Source organism: Plectropomus leopardus, chromosome 15 (genome assembly GCF_026936395.1).
Source record: "Plectropomus leopardus strain MGB_pleo_1.0 chromosome 15, ASM2693639v1, whole genome shotgun sequence".
Taxonomy (NCBI): domain Eukaryota; kingdom Metazoa; phylum Chordata; class Actinopteri; order Perciformes; family Serranidae; genus Plectropomus; species Plectropomus leopardus.
In genome coordinates, this window is record NC_142190.1 from 1,000,275 (window position 1) to 1,022,500 (window position 22,226).

Sequence of the window (22,226 nt, forward strand, 5' to 3'; positions counted from 1 at the left end):
TAAAAAATTATTTCCAACTTTGCTTTTTTAAACAACTTGAACTTTGAACTGAAGAGAAAAGATAATAATAATAATAATAAAAAAATAATAGATACGTTTTAATGTGCAGGTTTCTGCTCATTATCGAGCAACATCTAGTGTTTGATATATAAATATATATAAATACACAATTCTTAATTTTCCTGCTGGTGGTTCGTCTCAGCAGGAATTATGTTTTGGGTTTTTTTGGTTTTAGGACCGACGTTCTACTAAATTCTAAATTGTAAACTAAATTCAAACACTAAACATTTCAGGAAGGTTCGTACTGATGTCAGAGTTTAAAGGAAATTTGAGATTTTCTTAAACTTTGGGGCTGAGTGTCATTGGAAATTGATACCAGACTGTCAATACTTCATTTTTAGAAACATAAACTCAATAAAGGTTAAGAGAGAAACGAGAGAAAGAGTTTTCTGCCAAGATTTTGTCTCAAAAGTGAAACGTCTAAAATCGAGCAGCCGTACAAAAATGTGCAATCTGACGCCGTCTGATCAAAGAGCAGATAACAACCCGAAAAAACAGAGCACCGATGTTACGCACTATGATTGGACATGGAAATTAAACGTTAGCCCTTGAAAAGTCCCGGAAAAGTTTTGAAATTGTGTGTGAACTCTATATTCAAACTCGTCTTCTTAAAACAGTAACTGTGATGATTTCTGGTTGTTTCGTGTTGATGTCAGAGTTTAAATAAAATGAGACACCTTCTTTAAAAACTTTATTGATAAGGCAACACAAGACACGATGGGTTAAAATGAGCGTACGGAGATTTTACTGTGAAAGTCTCTCTATTGCACAACAAGAACTGTTAGCGTCGACGCTAACGTGCAGCTCCGATCTGACCGTACGAATACCAGTCTGCAGCTTTCAGCGCGGAACGGCCTCTTCGTCTCTAAACGCCGACTCCGAGTCCGTCCTCAGCACGTCCGTCCTCATGGCGTCCGTCCTCAGGGCGTCCCCCTCTGTTGTCTCCATCTCGTCTCACTCGTAGAAAAGTAAAAATCATTCAGCAGATTCCTTTCACTTCAAAATAAGAGACCAGTAGCGCAGAACTAACGACCACTAATGTGAAATTACAAAATAAAATAACGACACAAAAAAAAACACTGAAACGCCCTGAAGCAGAGGAAACATGTATCCTTTCAAAATAAAACCAAATGATGTAAATGTTTTACTCATGACAAATGTCTCCTTTGATTTACAGTTTGTCCTCCTGATCTCATGAATTAACCCTTTGAAAGCCGAGTAGAGGTCACTTTTTTGTGCTGCGTTCAGACGCCTTTCACAGATATTTAAACTTTAAACTTTAAAAGAGTTGTTAATAAATGCTCTGCAAACTGCAAGAAATTAGTAGATTTAGAAGATTATTTTTTCAAATAATAATTTCTGCAAATTCACTGATTACACTCAAATACACAATCTGGACTACATTTATCACACATGCATCAACACACACACAGTTATCAAGAAACAAAAAGAAGAAGGAAAAGCGTATAAAATATCTTATTGTCGTCCTCCCATATTTTTGAAAGAAATCGAGCCGATTTGTTCAGGTTTCAAAGGGTTAAATGGCTGAATGAGTTTCCTTCAGAATCATTTTGGCATAAAAACTGTCAGATTCAAACTGAGTTTTCAGGTACAAACGTGAATTTAAGAAATATTGTGTTTTTTGGACAAACTGTCATCATTGGATCCTATTTGTAATCCATCAGGTTCACATGCAGAAGTATTCAGACCCTTCACTGCAGTAAAAGTACGAGTACAAACTGTGAAAATACTCTACTACAAGTAAAAGTCCTGCATATAAAACCTTAGTGCAGTAATAATAAAAGTATTCAGTGTTTTACCTTTATATGTGATGTTTTTAGATAAATATTACTGTAACTAAAGCTGTGAGACTAATGTAGTGCAGTAAAAGTACAATCTTTACCTCTGAGATGAAGAGGAGTAAAAGGAGAGAGTAGCAGAAAATGGGAATACTCTAATGTACAAATACCTCTGACTTTCTACTAAAGTACTGTGCCTGAGTAAATGTACTTAGTTACATCCTCACACCGGCGTGTGATGAGGTGAGTTGGTCTTACCTAAAATGATCTAGGACACAGATTGCCTTGAAAAAGTAAATTCTTTTGTCTTTGTTCATGTTTAAATTTATATCTAATTGTTGAGTTTTCTCAGAATTTTTTTTCTGTATGTACTTAATTTTGTGAAATTGTTCCAACTAAAAAATGACAAGTGAATCGACCATGTTCTTTCAAGGTGTCACCAGCTTAAATAAACCAAGTTAGTCTGAACTAACTACATCATCACAAAGAGGACTTTGATGATCTGCCAGTTTTGTTAATATTTTTAAGAAAACACAATTATGAGCTGTAACAACATCACAGAATGAAGTAAATATGACAAAATTTAAAAAGTAAACTTAACATTTAGTTATAAAGTTAACATAAATATAGTGTTATATTAGTTATATTCACTTACATTCAAGGCAACTGGTTTCCTAGATTTTTAAAAGTAAAATCACCTTTTCAGATTTTGGTGTACATGTTGTTAAAAAGCATCAAAAGACAGTTTTTAGCGTCTCTGAAGGACAAACACGATGGAAAATGATGTATGTTTCTGCAAACCGCACATATGTTAAATCTGTACTTTTCACACTTATGTTGTTTTTTCCAGACATCGCTGCAAAATCCAGGTATTCAAAACAAAAGCTTTTCCTCACCTTAAACAAGCAGTTAAAACCTGACCAAATCCAAACCACAGCCATGCTGCAACATTAAGTTCTCCAACTCGTCTGCAAACGTAACGTATCCGTGGTGTGCAAAAACGTACAATCAGCATCTCCGGCAGTTTGGCTGAACTCAAACAATCATATTCTTGGTTGGTTTTGTGGGTGATTTTCCATCAGCTACAGTTTGACTGTCATAACGGTGAAAACAACAAAAAACAAACAAACAAAAACAAGAAGCCTGCGCTGGGAAAACAACAGGAAGCAGAAAAAGACTTTAAAGCCGTGATTTAGAAGAGGAAGAGTCCGTTTTGTCTCTGTTGTGGCAGCAGCTAAAGGAGACATGGTGACATCACTGACGCCTCTGAAACGTTCAGAGATTTTCAACTCAAAGTGCTCAGAGCAGCCGTACAAAAAGCTCAGGCGCTCTCTGCTCATACAGAACAATCGAAAAAGATGCCGATGGGTTTTTTTTTTTTCCAAAAAGAAAAAAAGCGCAATGTGGACACAGGCCCTAACGCCAGAGCCGCACTGCCAGCGTGACTAGCATGTGTGTGTGCATTGCAGAGCCCGTTGTTTTTTATTTCAGCATTCGAGTTAACGGTTTAGAGCAGCCACACTGTCATCGTGAGCAGTGCTGCTCAGCTGCTGCTCAGCTGCTGCTCATTTGCTGCTCGGCTCCAACACATGTAAAGCACTGATTTATTCCTGTAATGTGTGTGGTTTTCATCAAAAATAGGTCTTTTGATAATTAAATTGACATTTTACCACCTTTTACTACAATTTCAATGTCTGTACTTGTCACGGACATGAAGAAATATAAATTCATCTGTTTCTCAACCTTTTTTGTTTCTTCCAAAATAGAAGCCCTCTGACAGCGTTCCTGCAGTGCGTCCCGGATTTAACACTTCATAAAAACGTCACGTTAACCCCATCCTTCGTCCTCTCCGGTGTCACGTTAGCACCGATGAACTCTGTCCACCCGTTCGTACTTTTTATACAGAACGGCGAGGCGGATATTGTACGTTTGTGTGTCTGCATGTTAAATATTAAAGCGCCTCGCTCTCTGCAAAGTAAAAACCTTCCAGCTCCTCTGAATCTCTCCGGTTAACCTGCTCTACGCTGTTCCTTTAAACGTCTCTGTAGTTAGAGATTAATCACACTTGGCCCTGCGGTGGTGTTTCTCCGGTCTGGTATGGAGCCGCCTGTTCTGGATTATTTAATCCGTGAGCACATGATTCTTCTCTTTTGTGGAAGCCAGAAATAGAAAGCAGATTATCGGTCCTTTGGTGGAGTTTTCTCAAAGTAACGCTGCAGTTTGAGCGCACTTTCATTTTTTGAGGACGTTTGTCGGGCGTTTATTCGTGTCGTCCTCCTGCAGCCTGCAGGTCGCTGCTGTCCTTGAAGCCGTCTGTAAATCTGCTCCATTACGGCTCAGGACGCTGAACCTTTTAACAGCATTAAGAGGATCAGCAGCTTCAGAGCAGCTCGCTGCGGGGCCGACTCCCAGCATGCTCTGCTCTCAGAGACACAACCACCAACACATGCGAAATACAGAAATGACAAACTCTTCATATATGTAAAAAAAACCCATTCATAGGTATGTGGATCAGAAAATAATCAAAAATTGGCATCAGATAACTAATTTTGTGCAGAAAAATGCAAAACATGAAGTGTGCCCAGAATATCGTAAATTTTGGAGTGTTGGCCGGCCTAAAGAAGACTTTAAAATTTTCTATTTTCTGACATTTTATATACTAAATGATTAATAGTTTGTGGTTTGTTCAGCCGTCACAGAGGATCATTTCACCACCATATAACTGTGCTAAAACTTCACTTTTTTGATCCAGTTTCTTTTGCTTGTTGAGGAGTTTAAAAGATTAAAAACCTTTAGGAATAAACCATTAAACCTTGCAAACCTTCAATTTTAAGTACAAATTTGCTTTTTAGACAAAAATATTCATACCCAAGGCTCTGTGGTTTTATGGCTGAAGTATTCCATCAAACCAAAATATTCTACGTCTTGTGCTTCATTTTAGACAAATTTCCCCCCAAAATTCAGCCTTAAAATTTGGGGCCAGGTGTCATTTGAAATATATACTAGTGCGGAATGATACCAGACTGTCAACACGTAGTATTTTGAGAAATATAAACTAAATAAAAGTAAGAAAAATAAATAATTTTTTTTCTGCCAAACATTCAACTATCTTAAAAGCAAAATATCTAAAATCAAGCAGCTGTACGAAAACGTACGGCGAATTTTTCAATGAAATCTGGTGCTGTCTGATTATTACGAGAAAGCATTCAATGACAACTTTGAATACAGTTGGTGCCAAAAAGCGGTTGAAGTTTGACACACAGTCCTGGAAAACTTTGGAAGATCTCTGAGAGCTGGACTCATCATGATAACCCAAAATAACTGCAATAATTTCAACATTTTTGGACAAACGAGGATTTTTGTGATGGAGACGACAGACGGTGGATTATGTTGAAGAATGAAAGTGGCTGCTGGAAAACAGGATCATAAAAGTCTTCTTCAGAGATATCCTCATCAAAAAATAGTTCGTTTTTCGTCCTGATACCTGGAGACCGGACGCTCAGAGGCTCGACGGCCAATCACGGCCCATCGCAAAGTCTTCAGCATCCGTTGTTTCTCCTCTGAGCATAAAACATCAGGCGGCTTAAAGAAGACCGTCGGGAGGTGGAGCGAGTCATTTCTCTTTTTTTGGAGGGAATCGAGGTGGATTATTTTACTTTTTTCGAGGAAGATGGGGAACCGGATGTTTCTGCTTCAGTCGGTCTTTGTCGTACCGGTGCACCTCCGGCGCCGCGCTCTCACTCCGCCCGGCCCTCCACAATGATGATTAACACCGGCGTCAGGTCCATCAGGTTCTTCAGCATCTCCATGATGTCGTCGTGGTCTTTGGCTCCCTCGATGAACTCCTCCAGGGTCATCTCACCTGAGCGGGGTCAGAGGTCAAAGGACAGTTTAGGGGCGATGTCGGAGAAAAGAAACGTTTACTCCATATTTGATTTCACCGGGATAATCCACTCTGTGCCAGTACTGCTTTCAGGACACAAATTTGACCCACCCTACTCTGCCGGATTGGCTCGTACTTGTTGTCTTCGCTGACTGAATTTTTTCGGTGTTGGCTTTGGTTTCGGTTAGGAGAATTAACGTGGTTAGGGTAGGGTTAGGGTTAGGGTTAGGGTCGTGGATGTTGGCAGGTTGCGTACTTAATGTAAAGTTGCATACTTAAAATAACATACATAACGTAAAATTACATGAAACATGACTTGTCATTGTCATGTACTTAACAAAGTTAGTACTTAAAATAACATCCTTAATGCAAAGGTACTTAATGTAAGTTACATAGTTAACATAAGCTTCACTTTTAACCGAACATTACGTACGTTAGGCTTAGACAAAGAAAAGTGGTTTCGTGTCATCAGGTTACTTACTTATTTACCTGACGTAAAGTAACATACATAATTTAAAGTTACATATGTAACAAACAAATAATGTATTTAATATAATGTTACATACTTAAAACATACGCACTGCAAATGCACTTCAGGTAAAGTTACATACTTAAAGTTAAGTTGCATGTGTTAGGTTTAGGAAAAAAAACATGGTTTGTTAGTATGTTAAGTTGCGTTCTTAATGTTGTCACGTCATGTACTTATTGTGAAGTTACATGCTTAAAATAAATTTATGTAGTTGACATAACAGACTTCACGCAAACATACTTACGTATAACTTATGTTCTGCAGGTTAGGTTTGGGAAAAGAAACATGATTGGGCGACTTAACATAAAATAATGACCTGCATCATCGTAACGTGAAGACGTGTCCACGTATCACAAAATAACTTTTAGTCCTGGTTTCACACGGGACACAAACACTGGTCTCCTGAGGGCAAAGTCCTGAGTTTGTTTGAAACGCCGTCATGTCAGCCGGCCTCTTTATGTGGGCTTTGGCTCTCTGTACGACACTTCTTAAAGTCCTTTGACTTTACTGTCAACACGCTGGTCATGTGATCACAGACTCCATAATTTTATGGGTTAAATACGAATTCTGGGGTGTCGCTTTAGGTACGAAAGGCCAGCGCACTGGGTTTAACTCTCGTCAGCTGTGTCTCCGGGTTCTGGATAACAGTAGAAACATCATATTTACGGCGTGTCGCTGTTTACCTTCTCCCTTCACATCGATCTTCTCAAATATGAGCGAGACGATTTCCTCGGGGTCGATGTCTCTGTTCCGCGTGATGTCCTGAATGGCCTGCAGGGGGAGACAAAACCCGCTCAGTGATTCCACTTCCTGAAAAGATTTAAAGCTCAGAGTCACTTTTGATTTGTGGCTTTGTTCACTTATTTTTTGATTATGAAAACAAGCCATCAATTAGAAGAATAATCAGCGATCTGTGATAATTTGAAGAAAAAATGGCAAATTACAGTTGGATCTCAAAAAATTAGAATATCTTAAAAAGTAAATTTTTTATTTTTAATTTACTCCAAAATGTTAACTTTCATATATTGTATATTCATTACACATACATTTAAATATTTCAAGCCTTTTTTTGTTTTAATTTTGATGATTATGGCTTACAGCTCATGAAAATTAGAAATCTAGTATCTCAAATTATTAAAGTATTTTCTAAAATCATTCAAAAAATTAATTTGCAGTAAAGAAATGTCCCACTGCTGAAAAGTAGGTGTATTTATATACTCAATACTATACTCAATACTACTCCGCCTTCAGCTCATCTGCATTTTTGGGTCAGGTGTATATATTGAAATTAAATTAGAAAAAAAATGCTTGAAACATTTAAGTTTTTATAATTTTTTTTTCACTTTCTTATATAACTGAATAATATTTTTACTTTTGATACAAAATTTTAGATTTAAACCTAAACGTTTATTTTCCTTTTTCAGGATTTTAAATGTTACTTTAGAAGCAGTCTTTTTTAAAAACATTTAATTATGGCCTAATTATTCTCTGCACGACAAATTAACAGTAATGTTGTTTTTGTTGAACGATGGTGAGCTGCAGCGCTGCAGAGGCCTGTGAAATCCCTCAGACTGGTTTGACGTCCAGAGTTAATGGTTTGGGAGTCGTTCGTCCCGCTTCAGCAGCTTCCTGTCGGCTGATAGATTGAGCTCATTCAGCAGATTAACACTCGTCTAATTTCAGAGCTAATCTGGCGAGCAGCTCTGCTGATTCAGGCGCTTCACTTTGTTTGTAGGTCATTTCACAGTAAAGTGTGTCGAGGGACGGAGATCCGAGCCTCCGTTCTTGACTGTTTTAAAGCTGTAAAGTGCATTTTGCATCCTTACATCAGATTTCTTCTCCTCCGTGTTTTTACATTTCTCTAAATTCAGCTCCTCATATTTGGTATCTTTGGAATACTTGAGAGTGACTTTTCTGTAAGACTTATGATCCTCCTGCATGATTTTTAAAGACTCAGTTAACTCATAAAAGCCAGAAGCAAAGTGCTCCAAATGCATTTTTACAGGCTACTTCTAAAGTAACATTTAAAATCTTAAAAATGGGAAATAAACGCTTAGGTTTAAATATAAAACTCTGTATCAAAAGTAAAAATATTATTCAGTTATTTAAGAAAGTGAAAAAAATTATAAAAACTTGTTTCAAGCATTTTTTTTTCTAATTTAATTTCAATATATACACCTGACCCAAAAATGCAGATGAAATCTACCAGAGTCCTCCAGCCACTCGAGAGATTAACATCGTTTTTGTGGCTGCTGAGTGAAAATTGTAGAAACTACTTTCATACAGCAGCACGTACGTTTGGCTGCTGCTGATGTTTGGGATTTTAGGTTGTGTCTAGAATTTGAGCGCATTTCCAGGATTTTAGGACATTTTTAGGATTTTAGGACACTTTTAGGATTTTAGGACATTTCCAGGATTTTAGGACCTTTCTTGGATTTTCAGTGTGTCCGTGTGTGTGTGTGTGTGTGTGTGTGTGTGTGTGTGTGTGTGTGTGTGTGTGTGTCCGTGTGTGTCCATGTGTGTGTGTGTCCGTGTGTGTCCTTGTGTGTGTGTGTGTGTGTCTCCGTGTGTGTGTGTGTGTGTCTCCGTGTGTGTGTCTCCGTGTGTGTGTGTCTCCGTGTGTGTGTGTCTCCGTGTGTGTGTGTGTGTTTACGGCGAAGATGGTCTCCAGCTCCTCTTTGTCGATCTTGCCGTTGCCGTCCTGGTCGAACAGTTTGAAGTACCACTTGAGCTTCTGGTTGATTTCTCCTTTGAGCAGCAGACTGATGGCGGCGATGTACTCCACGAAGTCGATGTAGCCGTCCTGCAGGCGGAGACGGAGACAATAAACCGGATCGCTTAGTTTGACTTCAGACTTTATGTTTCAGTCGGGGAGAGAATTTCTTTACATCAGAGAGACTCTTCACGTAGTTTCAGCCTCTCAGAGACGTTTTTCTTCCACTACGACGCTCGTTTTTCTGAAGGTCAGCAGGTTCAGCTCACCTGCAGCATGAAGCTGCACCTGCTGTGTTTAGGGGCCACTTTTAAAAAAATGACGGCAGGTCAGGGGCTGGGCGCAGGGGCCCCGCACGTTTCCAGGATTTCAGGACATTTTTTAGGATTTGAAAATGTGTCTGAGATTCCAGGACACCGACATTTTCAGGATTTTAGGACATTTCTCAGATTTTACAACATGTCTGCGATTTTAGGACATTTTTTAGATTTTACAACGTTTCTGGATGTTTCTAGGATTTCAGGACATTTTTAGGAATTTAGGACATTTTAGGGTTTTAGGACACTTTTTGGAATTTAGGACATTTCTCAGATTTGATGAAGTTTCTAAAGTAGTTTTTCACGTCCATGCTTTCTGCTGATAACCTGGTGATTCGAGCTTCTTCTTCCTCTTGAACTAAAGATTTTTAACTTGTAAAATTATGCAGAGTCTGTAGTTTCTGAGCTTGTTTTAAATAAAAAAGCTGCAGTGAGAGAGTGTCCTCCCAGCTCACAGGACGTCCTCCCTGAACTTCACCGCCACCCGCGGTGAACGCCGCAAATCCACTCAGCTCGCCATCAGCACACAACAGCTCTGCATGCAAACGCTTTGAGCCAATCAGAGCGAGAGCCGAGGAGAGTCGTGCCGCGGGGTCGGAGGGCTCCCCTCAGACCCTCAGAGCCGACGGCTGCTCAGCAAACGGGAGAGAGGCAAAATTAACCCTTTGAAACCTGGAGCAACATCGCTGTCCTTGTGCTGCACTGAGAGGCCTCTAACAGTATTTAACCCTTTGAAACCTAAGCAGATTTCTCTCAGAAACAGGAAGAGGCGGTGGCATGAACTTGGCGTGAAATGTCCCACAAATTTAAAAATATTAGTTTTAGGCGAAAGGAAAATGATCTGAAAATTAGCATTAAAAAATTATAGAGAGAATAATAAGAGATTTTTTTTCTTGGAAAATTATACTTTAATATTTATATTTATTAATGCATTTGCATGTTATAAAAGTGTACTGTTTTCATCTTTGTTAATCCTAAATTATTGTTTTATTTATCTTAGACTATGCTTTTATTTCATTGTTTTTATTTGTTGTTTCTGCTGGTTTTTAGATTCTAGTGTCGCATTTAATCGTCGCTTTACTCAAACCTCCGTACTTCGTGTCATTCCCTCTCATGAACCTCATGTGTTGCAGTGAAGTTGCTTATTGCTCTTTTTTCGAATTTTTGTAAAGAAATCAAGCCAGTTTGCTCAGGTTTCAAAGGGTTAACCTGTAGACCGACATGTTTGACTGGTCTAAAATCTTCTCTGCAGATATCTGTTGACGCTCCGAGTTCAGTGGTTCATATTCGTAAAAACAAATACCTGAATGTGTGGCACTTTGACCTCACACATTTAAATACAGTCAAGCTGAACTAACAAATACAGTTTGACGGAAACTTAATTCAGAGCAAATTCTGTTTTCTACACAATTCGTAAATGTAACTAATAAATCTGATAGTGAATGTTTTAGCCAAATGTTCACTCTGAGAATATCCTGCAGTAAAGTGACATTTTTCCTGGTGCTGCACTTTATACACTTAAAATCCTCCCAAAACCATTTCTAACAAAGTCTGCGCGGTTATTAACCCTTTACGGCTCGCTTTAATGTTGTACACACTCGTATCGCTCTGAGCGCAAAATTAGCTTTCCAAAATCAAGCTTTAAAAAATGTTAGATATTAATGTGATTTTAACCAACATCAGTCCTAATCACAAGTATTAAATACCAATTTTCAGAATTTTAACCCTTTAAATGCCAGCTTTTTGTCATGATGCCACTATTATATACGTGGGATCAAAAATGTCAGTTTGAATGGGTTTCAATGGAGCATTTTTGGACCTGAACAGTCTGAATGTAACTATTTAGTTTCCACAGTGTATTTTAGACTTATTGTAGGAGCTGAGCTGCAAATTCACTGATTACACTCAAATACACAATCTGGACTACATTTAGGACACATGCATCAACACACACACAGTTATCACAACAGGAAGAAGAAAAGAGACTAAAATGAGACAAACGGTCCCTGAGGGGTTAATGTAGTGTCTCGTTACCTGATCAAAACGTTTCTAAACATGATCGAGGCAGCGATTATGATGCCACAAAAACATCAATAATTAAGCAGTTTATTTTAGATATCAATGTTTATTATTCCAGAAATCATTCATCATCATTGAAGGAACAAGAAGTTTGATTAATCAGGCTCTGAATGATTTATGAACGACCAGCTCTGTAGAAACCCTCAGAATTTAGACAGAAATTAAAGTGGAAAGTTTGGTGCATGTAGTTTTTACTGTCGAGGATATTTATGGCTTTATGGTTTAAAGATATACTTCAAACATTTCAGAACATTTTAGACCAAAAAATAACAACAGAGATCTCTATGAAACCCTAACCGTTTGTTAAAGTTTTTTGAAATTCTATTATATAATACTGCAAATTAAGCGATATCTAATTAAATATACATTCATTCATTTATTTTTTATTTTTTATTTTTTGCTTATCGCACCCAGGGTCAAATTCCCTGAACAGAAATCGAAACAAAATTAAACCTAAATGTGTATTTTGGACCTTTTTTCCCACTAGTCTGAAAGACGACATGTTATGGAAGCAAAATAGTGACAAATGATATCGTGTCTTTTAGAGGCTGCATCAGGCTGGAGTTTAAGGCTACAGTGATGACGTCATTCTAGCTTTTCAGGAAGCCGCATCAATGAAGTTAGGCTAAAATTCACAGGGCCCTTGACCTCTGACCTCCAGATATCTGAACTAAAATGGGTTCTGCGGATGCAGCCCCGTACATGTTTCCTGGATCTACGGGCCTTTCTAGGATTTTAGGACATTGCTGGGATTTTAGGGTGTTTCGTGGGTTTTAGGACATTTTTAGGTTGTTTTAAGATTTTAGGGCATTTCTAGGATTTAGGATAATTCCAGGATTTTGGGACGTTTCTAGGGTTTTAGGGCATTTTTAGGATTTCAGGACGTTTCTGGGATTTTGGGACATTTTTAAGATTTTAGGATGTTTCTGGAATTTCAGGACACTTCAAGGATTTTAGGACATTTCAAGGATTTTAGGATGTTTCTAGGATTTTTGCACACATTAAAGTATCACTGCAGTGGACCATCCAGAGGTGAAGCTTTTCAGCTGTAGAACTGGTCATGTTGGACAGCATTTGATGGCTTTATTTTGAAAACCCTCGCTGTGTGAAGTGTGTGTCGGTGTGAAACGCACCCCGTCCATGTCGAAGGTGAAGAAGACCTGGTCCACGTAGCTGTTGGCGTTCTCCGTCATGCCCTTCAGGCCCAGGATGGCCTTCAGCTCGAACAGCGTGATGAGGCCCGACGGAGACTCCCTCATGAACTTGTTGTACCAGTGGTGCATGTCCTCCGCCAGGATATCGTCCAGGTTCGAGCCATGGTTCCCCATTGGTCCGGTCCGATGGGTGCCCTGAGGCAAATAAAAACAAAAACCTCAAGAGAAGGACAGATGAGAGATTCTCAGCCTGAAGGAGAGGTTCAGGACAAAGAGACGAGACCAGCAGGTGACCTCAGCCGAGAGCTGCAGGTCTGTTCTTATCCTCAGGACGTTTGAAGAAAAGCTCGAAGAAGACGACAAGAAGAGTCAAAAAGGGTAGAAATCCAAGGGGTCGGCGGCAGGCTTCAGCAGCAGCAGCAGGGTCCAGCCGCCCGACATCCAGGCTGCAGTGACTCTGCAGGCAGAGAGCAGACCTCAGGACTCTCTAACCCTCTTAGATCCTGGAGGAAAAAGTCAAGGAAGCACTGAAAATAACTCCCTAATGAGATCAGGCCGCCGGCCGCAGGGTTCTGCTGCCAGAGGCCGAGCCAAGAGGCTTTACCTGCCGGGTTCAGGCGAGGGAGCAGGGCTGGCCTGGAACCAGGATGCTTATATAACAGACTCACCTGGGTGTCCTGGTTCAGACGGAGAGGATCCTTGGGAAGCCCGGGAGGACGTTTTTACCCAGTGAGGGGAACACAGGTCAGGTCATGTTTGAACACTTTAACAGGCTGGATCAGTGAGAGCCTCTTTATCGAAAAAAATGCGGATGGAGGATCCCCCACACACCTGGACAGAGGTCCGAGCTAGGACCGTAGTGTCCTAAAATCCTAGAAATGTCCTAAAATCTGGGACATGTGCTAAAACCAGAGAAACATCCTAAAATCCAAGAAACATCTTTAAATCCTTGAAACATCCAATCCTAGAAAAGTCCTAAAACTTAAAAAAATCTCCTAAAATCCCAGAAACATGTATGGGGCTGTGACTGGCCCCTGGCCTCCTGTCATTTTGCAAAGGTGGGCCCCTAAGCAAAGCGAGATAAGTATCCCCGGGCTGACTGGTGAATTTAAAAAAAAATGATGCATCAAGCAGACGTGGAAAGAAGTACTGTACTAAAGTATAATTATTTGATACTCACCCCGTAGGTGTTGGCACCTGATGGGAATGTTGACTTTTCTGTCTTTTTGGGGCAGAACTGACAATGAGCTTTAAGCCACAAAGACAAACCCACATAAAGATGTTTCTCGCTGTATGACGGTCTGTAATAGGCTCAGAGCTGCTGACAGTGATCCAGTTAAACCATTTAAACCCATAATCACAACATCAGAGGAACACCGGGAAACCGACGGTCTGACTTTTTGTCCGCTTTTTTTCAGAACTTTGACAAACATCTGTATTATTTTAATTTTTGTTTTTTAATTGAAATAATCAGGATGTTTTTTTTTAACCTGAATTCAGCTGAACAAAAAGAAGATATTCAGTGTTCAAACTGATAAATTTAGTTTTGTTCTGTCTGAATTCGATGTCCTCCATGTTATAATGAAGTTGGCAGAGGTGCATGTTTTCCACCATCACCTTTTTTGAAACAACACTCTGAAAGTGTTTGGGATTTGAGGACACCAACTGTTCGAGTTTTTAAAAAGTGCAATTCTTGGATGTTTCTAGGATTTTTAGGACATCTCTTGATATTGAAAGGACAAAAACAGTTCAGTGTCCATAACTTTATTTTTTATCGTGAATTAGTTTGGAGGCCACCCAGCACCCTCTCAGGGGCCAGACTTACTTTAAAGTCTCAAAATGTTTTTAAGCTTGGTTATAAATCTGTTAGTTGTTGGCAGTTTGAAGTCCTCGACACTCCGTGCTCCTAAAATCAGAGCCAGATCCGAGCATCAACAGCTTTACTGAGAAACAATGTCGGAGTGTGTTAATCAGATCAGACTTCAGGTTATATCACAGCTGAGCTCCTGTTAGACTCCACAGTGGAAAAAACTCACTCTGCTGCTTCAGAAAGTGAAGGACGTTTCCATTGTCCTGTTAAAGGAAGGAGGAGGAAGTATTCAGAGCTATTACTTACACAAAAGCACTAATATCTCAGATTAAAAATACTCTGTTACAGTAAAATGCCTGCGCCCTCAGTAAAAGTATGTGAGTATAACCATGAAATGTAGTTAAAGTTGTTAAAAGTGACTGTTATACTGCTATATCAGATCTTACTGGATGTTTCTGACTCAGCATGTCACTGTTTTGTTTGGCTGACGTGAAGCTTATTTTGAAATATTAATATTATTGTATTGTGTGGATTCATTGATTGTTTATTTTGTAAAAATAGTGAGAAATGTTTTTCACAATGACCTCAAGCCCAAGGTGACATCTTCACAATGTTTGTCTGTTTTATCCCCAAATTATTCCTAATACCGTAAAATTGTTAGCATAATTACCAAAACACTAACATCATCATCATTAACATCATGACTAAGACATTACTATTGTTAACATTATAACTAACGCAATACAATTTTTAACTTAATTACTGACACATTACTATTATTAACATTATAACTATAATATATATAACACCTTACAATTGTTAATATTATTATTATTAACACATTAAATATGAACATTATTGCTAACACATTACTATTATTAACATTATTACTGACACATTAAACACACTACAGTCGTTCACAATACCAACACATTATAATTAGTAACATTATTGCTAACACATTACAATTGTTAATGCTGTTACTAACACATTGCTATTGTTAACATTACTACTAACACATTACAATTTTTAACATTTTTAAAAAGACATTGTAGTTTTTTAAATGATTGCTAATATAAAATTGAAATAAAATTGATAAAATTGCCTACGTTATTACAAATACATTGTCAATAATTTTTCAAATATGGTACTGTTTTTAAAATTATTAATAATGTTACAATTATTAACACTAAAACTATCACTAACACATAACAATACTAACATTATTGCTAACATATTACTATTATTAACATTATTACCTACACGTTACTTTTTTCACTTAAATCTTTATTGCACAAGCATTTGTGACATAAACATGTCAGTAAACATGTCAAACAACACAAAAAACTCTGACAGAACAAAAGCTGCTTTGGTGCATCTACTGTTAACATTATCACTAACACATTACCATTGTTAACATTATCACTAACACATTACCATTGTTAACATTATCACTAACACATTACCATTGTTAACATTATCACTAACACATTACCATTTTTAACATTTTGTGAATTTGAGCCATTAAAATGTTTTTATATGAAAATTGACTTCAACCATCAAAATAGATTCACAGTAATTTTCTGTCAGCGTCACGTTGGCCATGTGTGTTTACCATGTTAGTTTTCCGTGTTAGCAAGCTAACATTTGCTTATAAGCAGTTTCTTACAGCAGTGCACTCTGGGAGTAGTCAACTTTGACTTTTGACCTTTTATCATTAAATTATTTTTTTTTTTCAGACATCACAGAGTACAGAACCCTTATCTAGGAGCACCTGTTATAAACGCGTGATCTCCCAGCATGCCTCTGGGCTCCAGGTTTGTAGTTTCTGGCGGCGAATCTTCGGTTTCCAGAGTGTTTTGTTGATCTGTTTTATTTTGGGCAGCAGAGGCGCTGGATGTGATTGTATCAGAGGATCAAACAGATTATCCAGATTTAGGGACGGCGAGGAGCAGCAGCCAGGCTTCCTCCTCACTGTTTGTCCTCTTAGACTTGTCTTTCCAGGTACGAGTCCTCGGCAGATTACCGGCCACCGAGTCCTGTGGAGACCTGCCAGCTGTGCTAAATCCTCCGCTCATCACTGTAAGTAGAGTTTCATCACTAACTGGCATTTTGTCTCAGACACCCCCCCCCCCCAAAAAAAACAAACTTGAGCTTTTTGTGTTTGATGCTTCTTGTGGTCCCTTTGTGGTACTTTTGAGTGTCTCTGTATTTTGAGTCTCTTTGTGTGCATGTAAAGCCTGTGGCTGTTTAATGCTTCTTTGTGGCTGTTTAATGCTTCTTTGTGGCTGTTTAATGCCTCTTTGTGGCTGTTTAATGCTTCTTTGTGGCTGTTTAATGCCTCTTTGTGGCTGTTTAATGCTTCTTTGTGGCTGTTTAATGCCTCTTTGTGGCTGTTTAATGCCTCTTTGTGGCTGTTTAATGCTTCTTTGTGGCTGTTTAATGCATTTCTGAAGTATGCCTCTACGTGGTTGTGTTTTTGTGTTTTTTCTGTCTTTTCCGATTGTTAATTGTTTTATTGGGGTCATTTTTTGTCTCTTTGTTGGCCGCTTACTGCTTCTTTGTGGTCGTTTAATGCCTCTTTGCGGCTATGTAATGGCAATAATGTAGTTGTTTTTGTGTCAATGCCTCTTGGTTGTATTTTTGTGTCTTGTTCGGTTTATGAATATCTATGTTAGGTTTTATAATGTGTTTGTATTGAGTATTGTCTGCTCGCTCTCATTCTCCGTCGGTGTGAGTGGCCACCGTCTCCCCTCCCCCTCCTTCTGCTCCGTGTGTGTATGACGGGGACATGATGGGAGGACATGATGGGAGGACATGATGGGAGGACATGATGGGAGGACACGCTGGACGCGGTCTGCGTTCAGGTGTGGTGAGTTTGGGTTCTGCTGAAAGAATAAACTGATGTCTGATGTTTGATGTAAGTGTGCAGAGATGATCTTGCTCTTGAAAATTACTTTATTTTAAAAAAAATGTGATGCTCCAACTTTTTGTCTGAAATGTATTTTTTTTTTTATGAAAATGCACAAATTAAATTCCATCTGTGTCATTACTCTCAGGTAATGAAAAACAAGTTATCGGTTATCGGTATCTTATCGGCCACGAGAAGCTGGAAATTATCGGTTTATCGGTTGAAATAATCATTATGGTTCATCACTGGTTCTGATATCTTTATCTCACTGAGGAGTCAAAGGGACCTTTAAGCTTGACAGAAATAGTGATTTGATGTATATTGTGATATATATCGATATCGACTGATATGAATAAAATTATCGTGATAAGACTTTTTTCCACATCGCCCAGCCCAAACTGAATATAAAACAAGGACAAATTTCAGAAAATCACAGAACATTAAAGAAACATTAATGTAGCCAAAATATGCGTTTTAATTCCAGTTTCAAAGTAAAAGGCACAATGTGACGTCCTCAGTTTTAAACGCAGCTACAGAAGCGTCTCACTCACTGCCGCGGCTTTGTACAAACAATAAAACGCTCCACCGTTTCCTCTTAACAGTTCATGGACGTTTGGAAGAAGGTTTCGGATTAATCTTCCAACAGAAACGATTCAAGACAAGCTCGTTATCTTATTTGTATGTATATGACACTTTTGCACAAATCAGAACAAACGTACACAAGAATCACAAACCATCATCATCATCATCATCATCATCGTCGTCGTCGTCGTCGTCGTCATCATCGTCATCATCATCGTCATCGTCATCATCATCATCAGCATCATCACCATCATCATCATCATCAGTCACAGTTTCGGAGGCACCAAACATCAGGAAAACATCATAATGACAACAACAGAATCACATCATATAAACGGATGATCCGGCGCTGCAGTGTAAAAAGGCTTTAAGTCGAGGATTAGTAAAACAAATTCACATCAACCGTTTTCGGGAGTTTTCTCGTCCGTCAGAGTGAACAAAAGCTGAACTTTCAGTCAAACATCAGCGATTCTTTACAAGACAAAAAACATTCGGCTCGTCGCTTCGTCTTCACATGAGAGAAGAAACAAACCGCGGTTCGGTAAATATCCGTCTGCACGCAGTCCGAACTCTCAGACAGCCCTTTGACCTCAGGCCTCGCCGCCGCAGGGTCTCCCTCGCCGTCCCTCAGGGGCTCATCACGCCTGCGGGGGTCCAACTCGACCGGACGTCCGGTTTCTCATCGGGCCGAACTCTGACCCGCCGTCCCCTGTGGGAGACAGAGGACACTTTAACCTGAAATAACTCCGGTCTTCGTCCGTTTGTTCTTCGTTAAAGTGAAACCTCTCTTTCCTTAAAAACAGCGTCTCTGTAGTTTGTGTTTTATGTATCTTTGTAGCTATTTCATGTCTCTGTGATTGTTTTGCACGTGTTGTTTAGTGTCTCTTTGTGGTCGTTTTGTATCTCTGTTTTTGTTTTTTGTCTGTTAGTAGTCAGATTGTGTGTCTTTGTTGTTTTGTGTCTGTTTGTGGTCATTTTATGTCTTTTCGTGGTCACTTTGCATCTCTGTAGTAGTTTTGTGTCCAGTCATTTTGTGTCTCTTTGTTTTTGCTTTGTCTTTTTTTTGTCTCTGTGATCATTTTCGGTTTGTGTCTTTTTGCAGTTGTTTAGAAACTATTTGTGGTTGCTTTGCTTGTTTTTATGGTTTTTTGCATTTCTTTGTGGTCATTTTACATCTAGATTTATGGTCCATTCTCTAGTTGTTTTGCGCGTCGTTGTAATAATTTTGCATCTTTTTCTTGTTGTTTTGAGCCTGTTTGTGGTTGTTTTGCATCTTTTCTTGGTCATTTTTCATGTCTTTATTGTTATTTGTTATTTGTCTTTTTTTTTATTATTTGTGGTTGTTTTGTGTTTTTTTGTAGTAGTTTTGCATCATTTTGCTGTGTTTTATGGTCAGTTGTGTGTCAGGACAGCAGGGAGAGAGGTTTATAAATGTACTGTTTATTCTCTAAGAAAATTATATTATTAATACTAGCACTAATGATATTACTGAGGGTGTGTACTACTGCTACTACTTAATTTATAATAATAATAATAATAATAATAATAATAATAATAATGAATTTAAAAAAACATTAAGAAATAGTTAAAAAATTGGGGGTTTTTTTTGCAAATGCACTGCAGAGCTAATGATTAATTCATATTGTCTTTTCTATATATTGGATTGATTTTACGAACATTAAAGTACTTTAAGTGCAGCTGTATCATCAAAGTAAACAGAATTATTCGGGACTCGGTATATTAAATGATTCGAATCAAGGGCAAGAAAAGTGATCAGGACATCTGCAACTAAAATACCGTCAAATATGAGAGAATGAAAATCCGAAACGAAGGTCTGATTTCTGCAGCTGAATATTTGAGAATATCAAAGTATGACTCATCAGTTTTTATTTTAATTTATGTTGAAATCACCGCTTTTGTTTCTTCGTTGCTGTCTTTGTTCGTCACTCCTTCGTTGTGTTTTTCTGCAGAGTTTTTCTCCTCCTTTTCTCCTGATGGAGATCCGTCTCCCTCCTCTCCTCCCATCGATCCCTCCTTCTTCTTCTCATCTTCTCCTTCGAGCTCGGAGATCTTTGACTCATCTTCGTTTTTCTCAGGAGACGTTGAAGTATCTGTTTTGTCCTTTTTTAACACTTCTCCTCCTCCCTCCTCCTTCTCTCCTCCTCCCTCCTCCTCCTCTCCTCTTCCCTCCTTCTCTCCTCCTTCCTCCTCCTCTCCTCCTCCCTCCTCCTCTCCTCCTCCCTCCTCCTCTCCTCTTCCCTCCTCCTCTCCTCTTCCCTCCTTCTCTCCTCTTCCCTCCTTCTCTCCTCCTTCTGTTGGTGTGTTTTCTGATCCAGTCGGGGAGCTCAGAGACACGTCCCCGACCTCGTCTCCACTACTGGATTTCCTGTGGCGGCGGGATGGAGGGCGTCTCCGGATGGAGTGGCGAGCTCTGCCCTGGAGGACCAATGGGAGCAGAGACAGACAGGTGAGGTCATTAATAAAGAGTAAACTCTTCATAATTAATAGTTACTTTGTTATCAATTACTGCCAATCGAACAACTTTCAATATTATAAAAATAATGTTAATACATAGTCGTTTTACATCCCTTTGTGGTCTCTTTATATCTCTGTGGTAGTTTTGCATCTCTTTGTGGTCTCTTTATGTCTCTGTGGTAGTTTTGCATCTCTTTGTGGTCTCTTTATGTCTCTGTGGTAGTTTTGCATCTCTTTGTGGCATCTTTCTTGTTGTTTTGCATCAGTTTGGTAATTTTGCATGTTTTTGTAATCATTTGGCATCTCTTTATAGTCTTTCATTCTTGTTTTGCATGAATTTGTGGTCATTTTGTATGTCTAATTTTCAGTTTTTTAGTCATTTCGGTCACTTTGTGGTGTTTTGCATCTTTTTCTAGTTGTTTTGCATGTCGTTTTCATTTTGCAACTATTGTTGATTGATTAGCATCTCTATGATTGTTTTGCATCTGTGGTAGTTGTGTGTCTCTTTGTAGTCGTTTTGTGTCTTTTTGCAGTTGCTTTGTTTCTGTTTGTGGTAATTTTGTGTCTCGCTCTGACCTCACAGAGTCGAACATGCGTCACGTGAGGCGGACCGATGAGAACACACCTTGATGTTGGCGTTCGACAAGATGGATCCTTCCGCCGCAGTGGGAGGGGCTTCAAAGGAGGCGGGGCCTTCCTCCTCGGTTAACGGAGTGACCGCGGTGACGGGGCTGGAGGGGGTCCCCGAGGACGAGGTGGGTACCGTGGTAACGGGGGCGGAGCCCGGGGAGGGCGGGGTGAAGTTGGGGGGCAGCAGCCTGAAGCCGGGGCTCTTTGGAGACGGCTGAAGGGCCGAGGGAGAGAGAGCCAGGTTAGCCTATAGGGAGAGAGAGAGAGTGATGTCACAGTGATGTCACAGTGATGTCAGAGCGCAGCAGAAACCACCTGGACTCACCTGGAGCTTCTCGATCAGAGCAGAGTTCCTCTTGGCTTTGGCAGGTAGAGGAGAGGTGACACCTGGAGGCTGCTGACACACACACACACACACACACACACACACACATGCGCACACACACACACTCACACGCACACACACACACACACACACACACAGGTGCGACTGATTAACATTGTTTAATTAAAAATGCTTTTTTGTTAATTATCTGAATATATACTTAATATGTCCCTGATTCTGTCTGTGTCTCTTTGTCTATGTCTCTGTGCCTTTGTCTCTGTGTCTGTCTCTCTGTGTCTCTGTCTCTGTGTCTGTCTGTCTCTCTGTCTCTGTGCCTTTGTCTCTGTGTCTGTCTCTCTGTGTCTCTGTCTCTGTGTCTGTCTCTCTGTGTCTCTGTCTCTGTGTCTGTCTGTCTGTGTCTCTGTCTCTGTGTCTGTCTGTCTGTGTCTTTGTCTCTGCCTCTGTCTCTCTCTGTTTCTCTCTGTCTATCTCTGCCTGTCTCTGTGTCTCACCTCCTGCTCGTCTTCGTGGGGTTTGGGGATATGTAGAGAGTGAGGAGGTCGTCTTCTGACCGGCTTCTCCTGAAAAACAAATAAACAACAATCATTAATATGAGCCCTCTTCATACTGTCACAGGATATTATTATTATTATTATCATTATTATTGTTGTTGTTGTTGTTATTGTTATTGTTGTTATTATTATTGTTATTGTTATTGTTATTATTAGTCTCAGATCTGCGATCAAAAGTCAAGTTTATCAGCCTCCTCCTTTTAATTTTCAGTCCAGTTTTGTCGACTAAAACAAATCATTTTTAGGACATTGTAGATTTTAAATCTGCATTTTTCTGCATCTTTATTCACAAAAATAGAGTTAAATCTTTCGGCAGAGATGAGGTGATGTTCGTTCGTTCTGGACTCTCGGCCGTTTAAAGGGGATCGATAAAATCAGTCAGAGTTA

General features: G+C 39.3%; 2 protein-coding genes across 3 annotated transcripts in view; both read right to left on the bottom strand.

Annotated features, from left to right (window-relative positions):
• Window positions 1-738: 738 nt before the first annotated feature.
• On the bottom strand, window positions 739-13,242 carry guca1d (guanylate cyclase activator 1d). The gene is made up of 4 exons (XM_042499524.2): window positions 12,514-13,242; window positions 8,925-9,074; window positions 6,955-7,042; window positions 739-5,721 (listed from the first exon to the last, which is right to left on the bottom strand). Exons 1-4 carry the CDS (start codon window positions 12,706-12,708, stop codon window positions 5,597-5,599), a joined length of 558 nt encoding a protein of 185 aa, XP_042355458.2. The 5' UTR covers window positions 12,709-13,242; the 3' UTR covers window positions 739-5,596.
• Window positions 13,243-17,710: 4,468 nt separating this feature from the next.
• Window positions 17,711-22,226, bottom strand: part of dub (duboraya) — a 9,204-nt gene continuing 4,688 nt past the window's right edge. Inside the window, exons 3-7 of one of the 2 annotated variants that reach the window (XM_042499301.2) lie at window positions 21,780-21,848; window positions 21,268-21,339; window positions 20,938-21,189; window positions 19,749-20,273; window positions 17,711-18,546 (exon numbers count right to left, since the gene is read on the bottom strand). In XM_042499301.2, the coding sequence (XP_042355235.2) occupies window positions 18,517-18,546; window positions 19,749-20,273; window positions 20,938-21,189; window positions 21,268-21,339; window positions 21,780-21,848 (948 nt within the window). In that variant the 3' untranslated portion in view covers window positions 17,711-18,516. The remainder of the gene's footprint in view (window positions 18,547-19,748; window positions 20,274-20,937; window positions 21,190-21,267; window positions 21,340-21,779; window positions 21,849-22,226) is intronic. The other variant, XM_042499302.2, reaches the window with a different exon arrangement.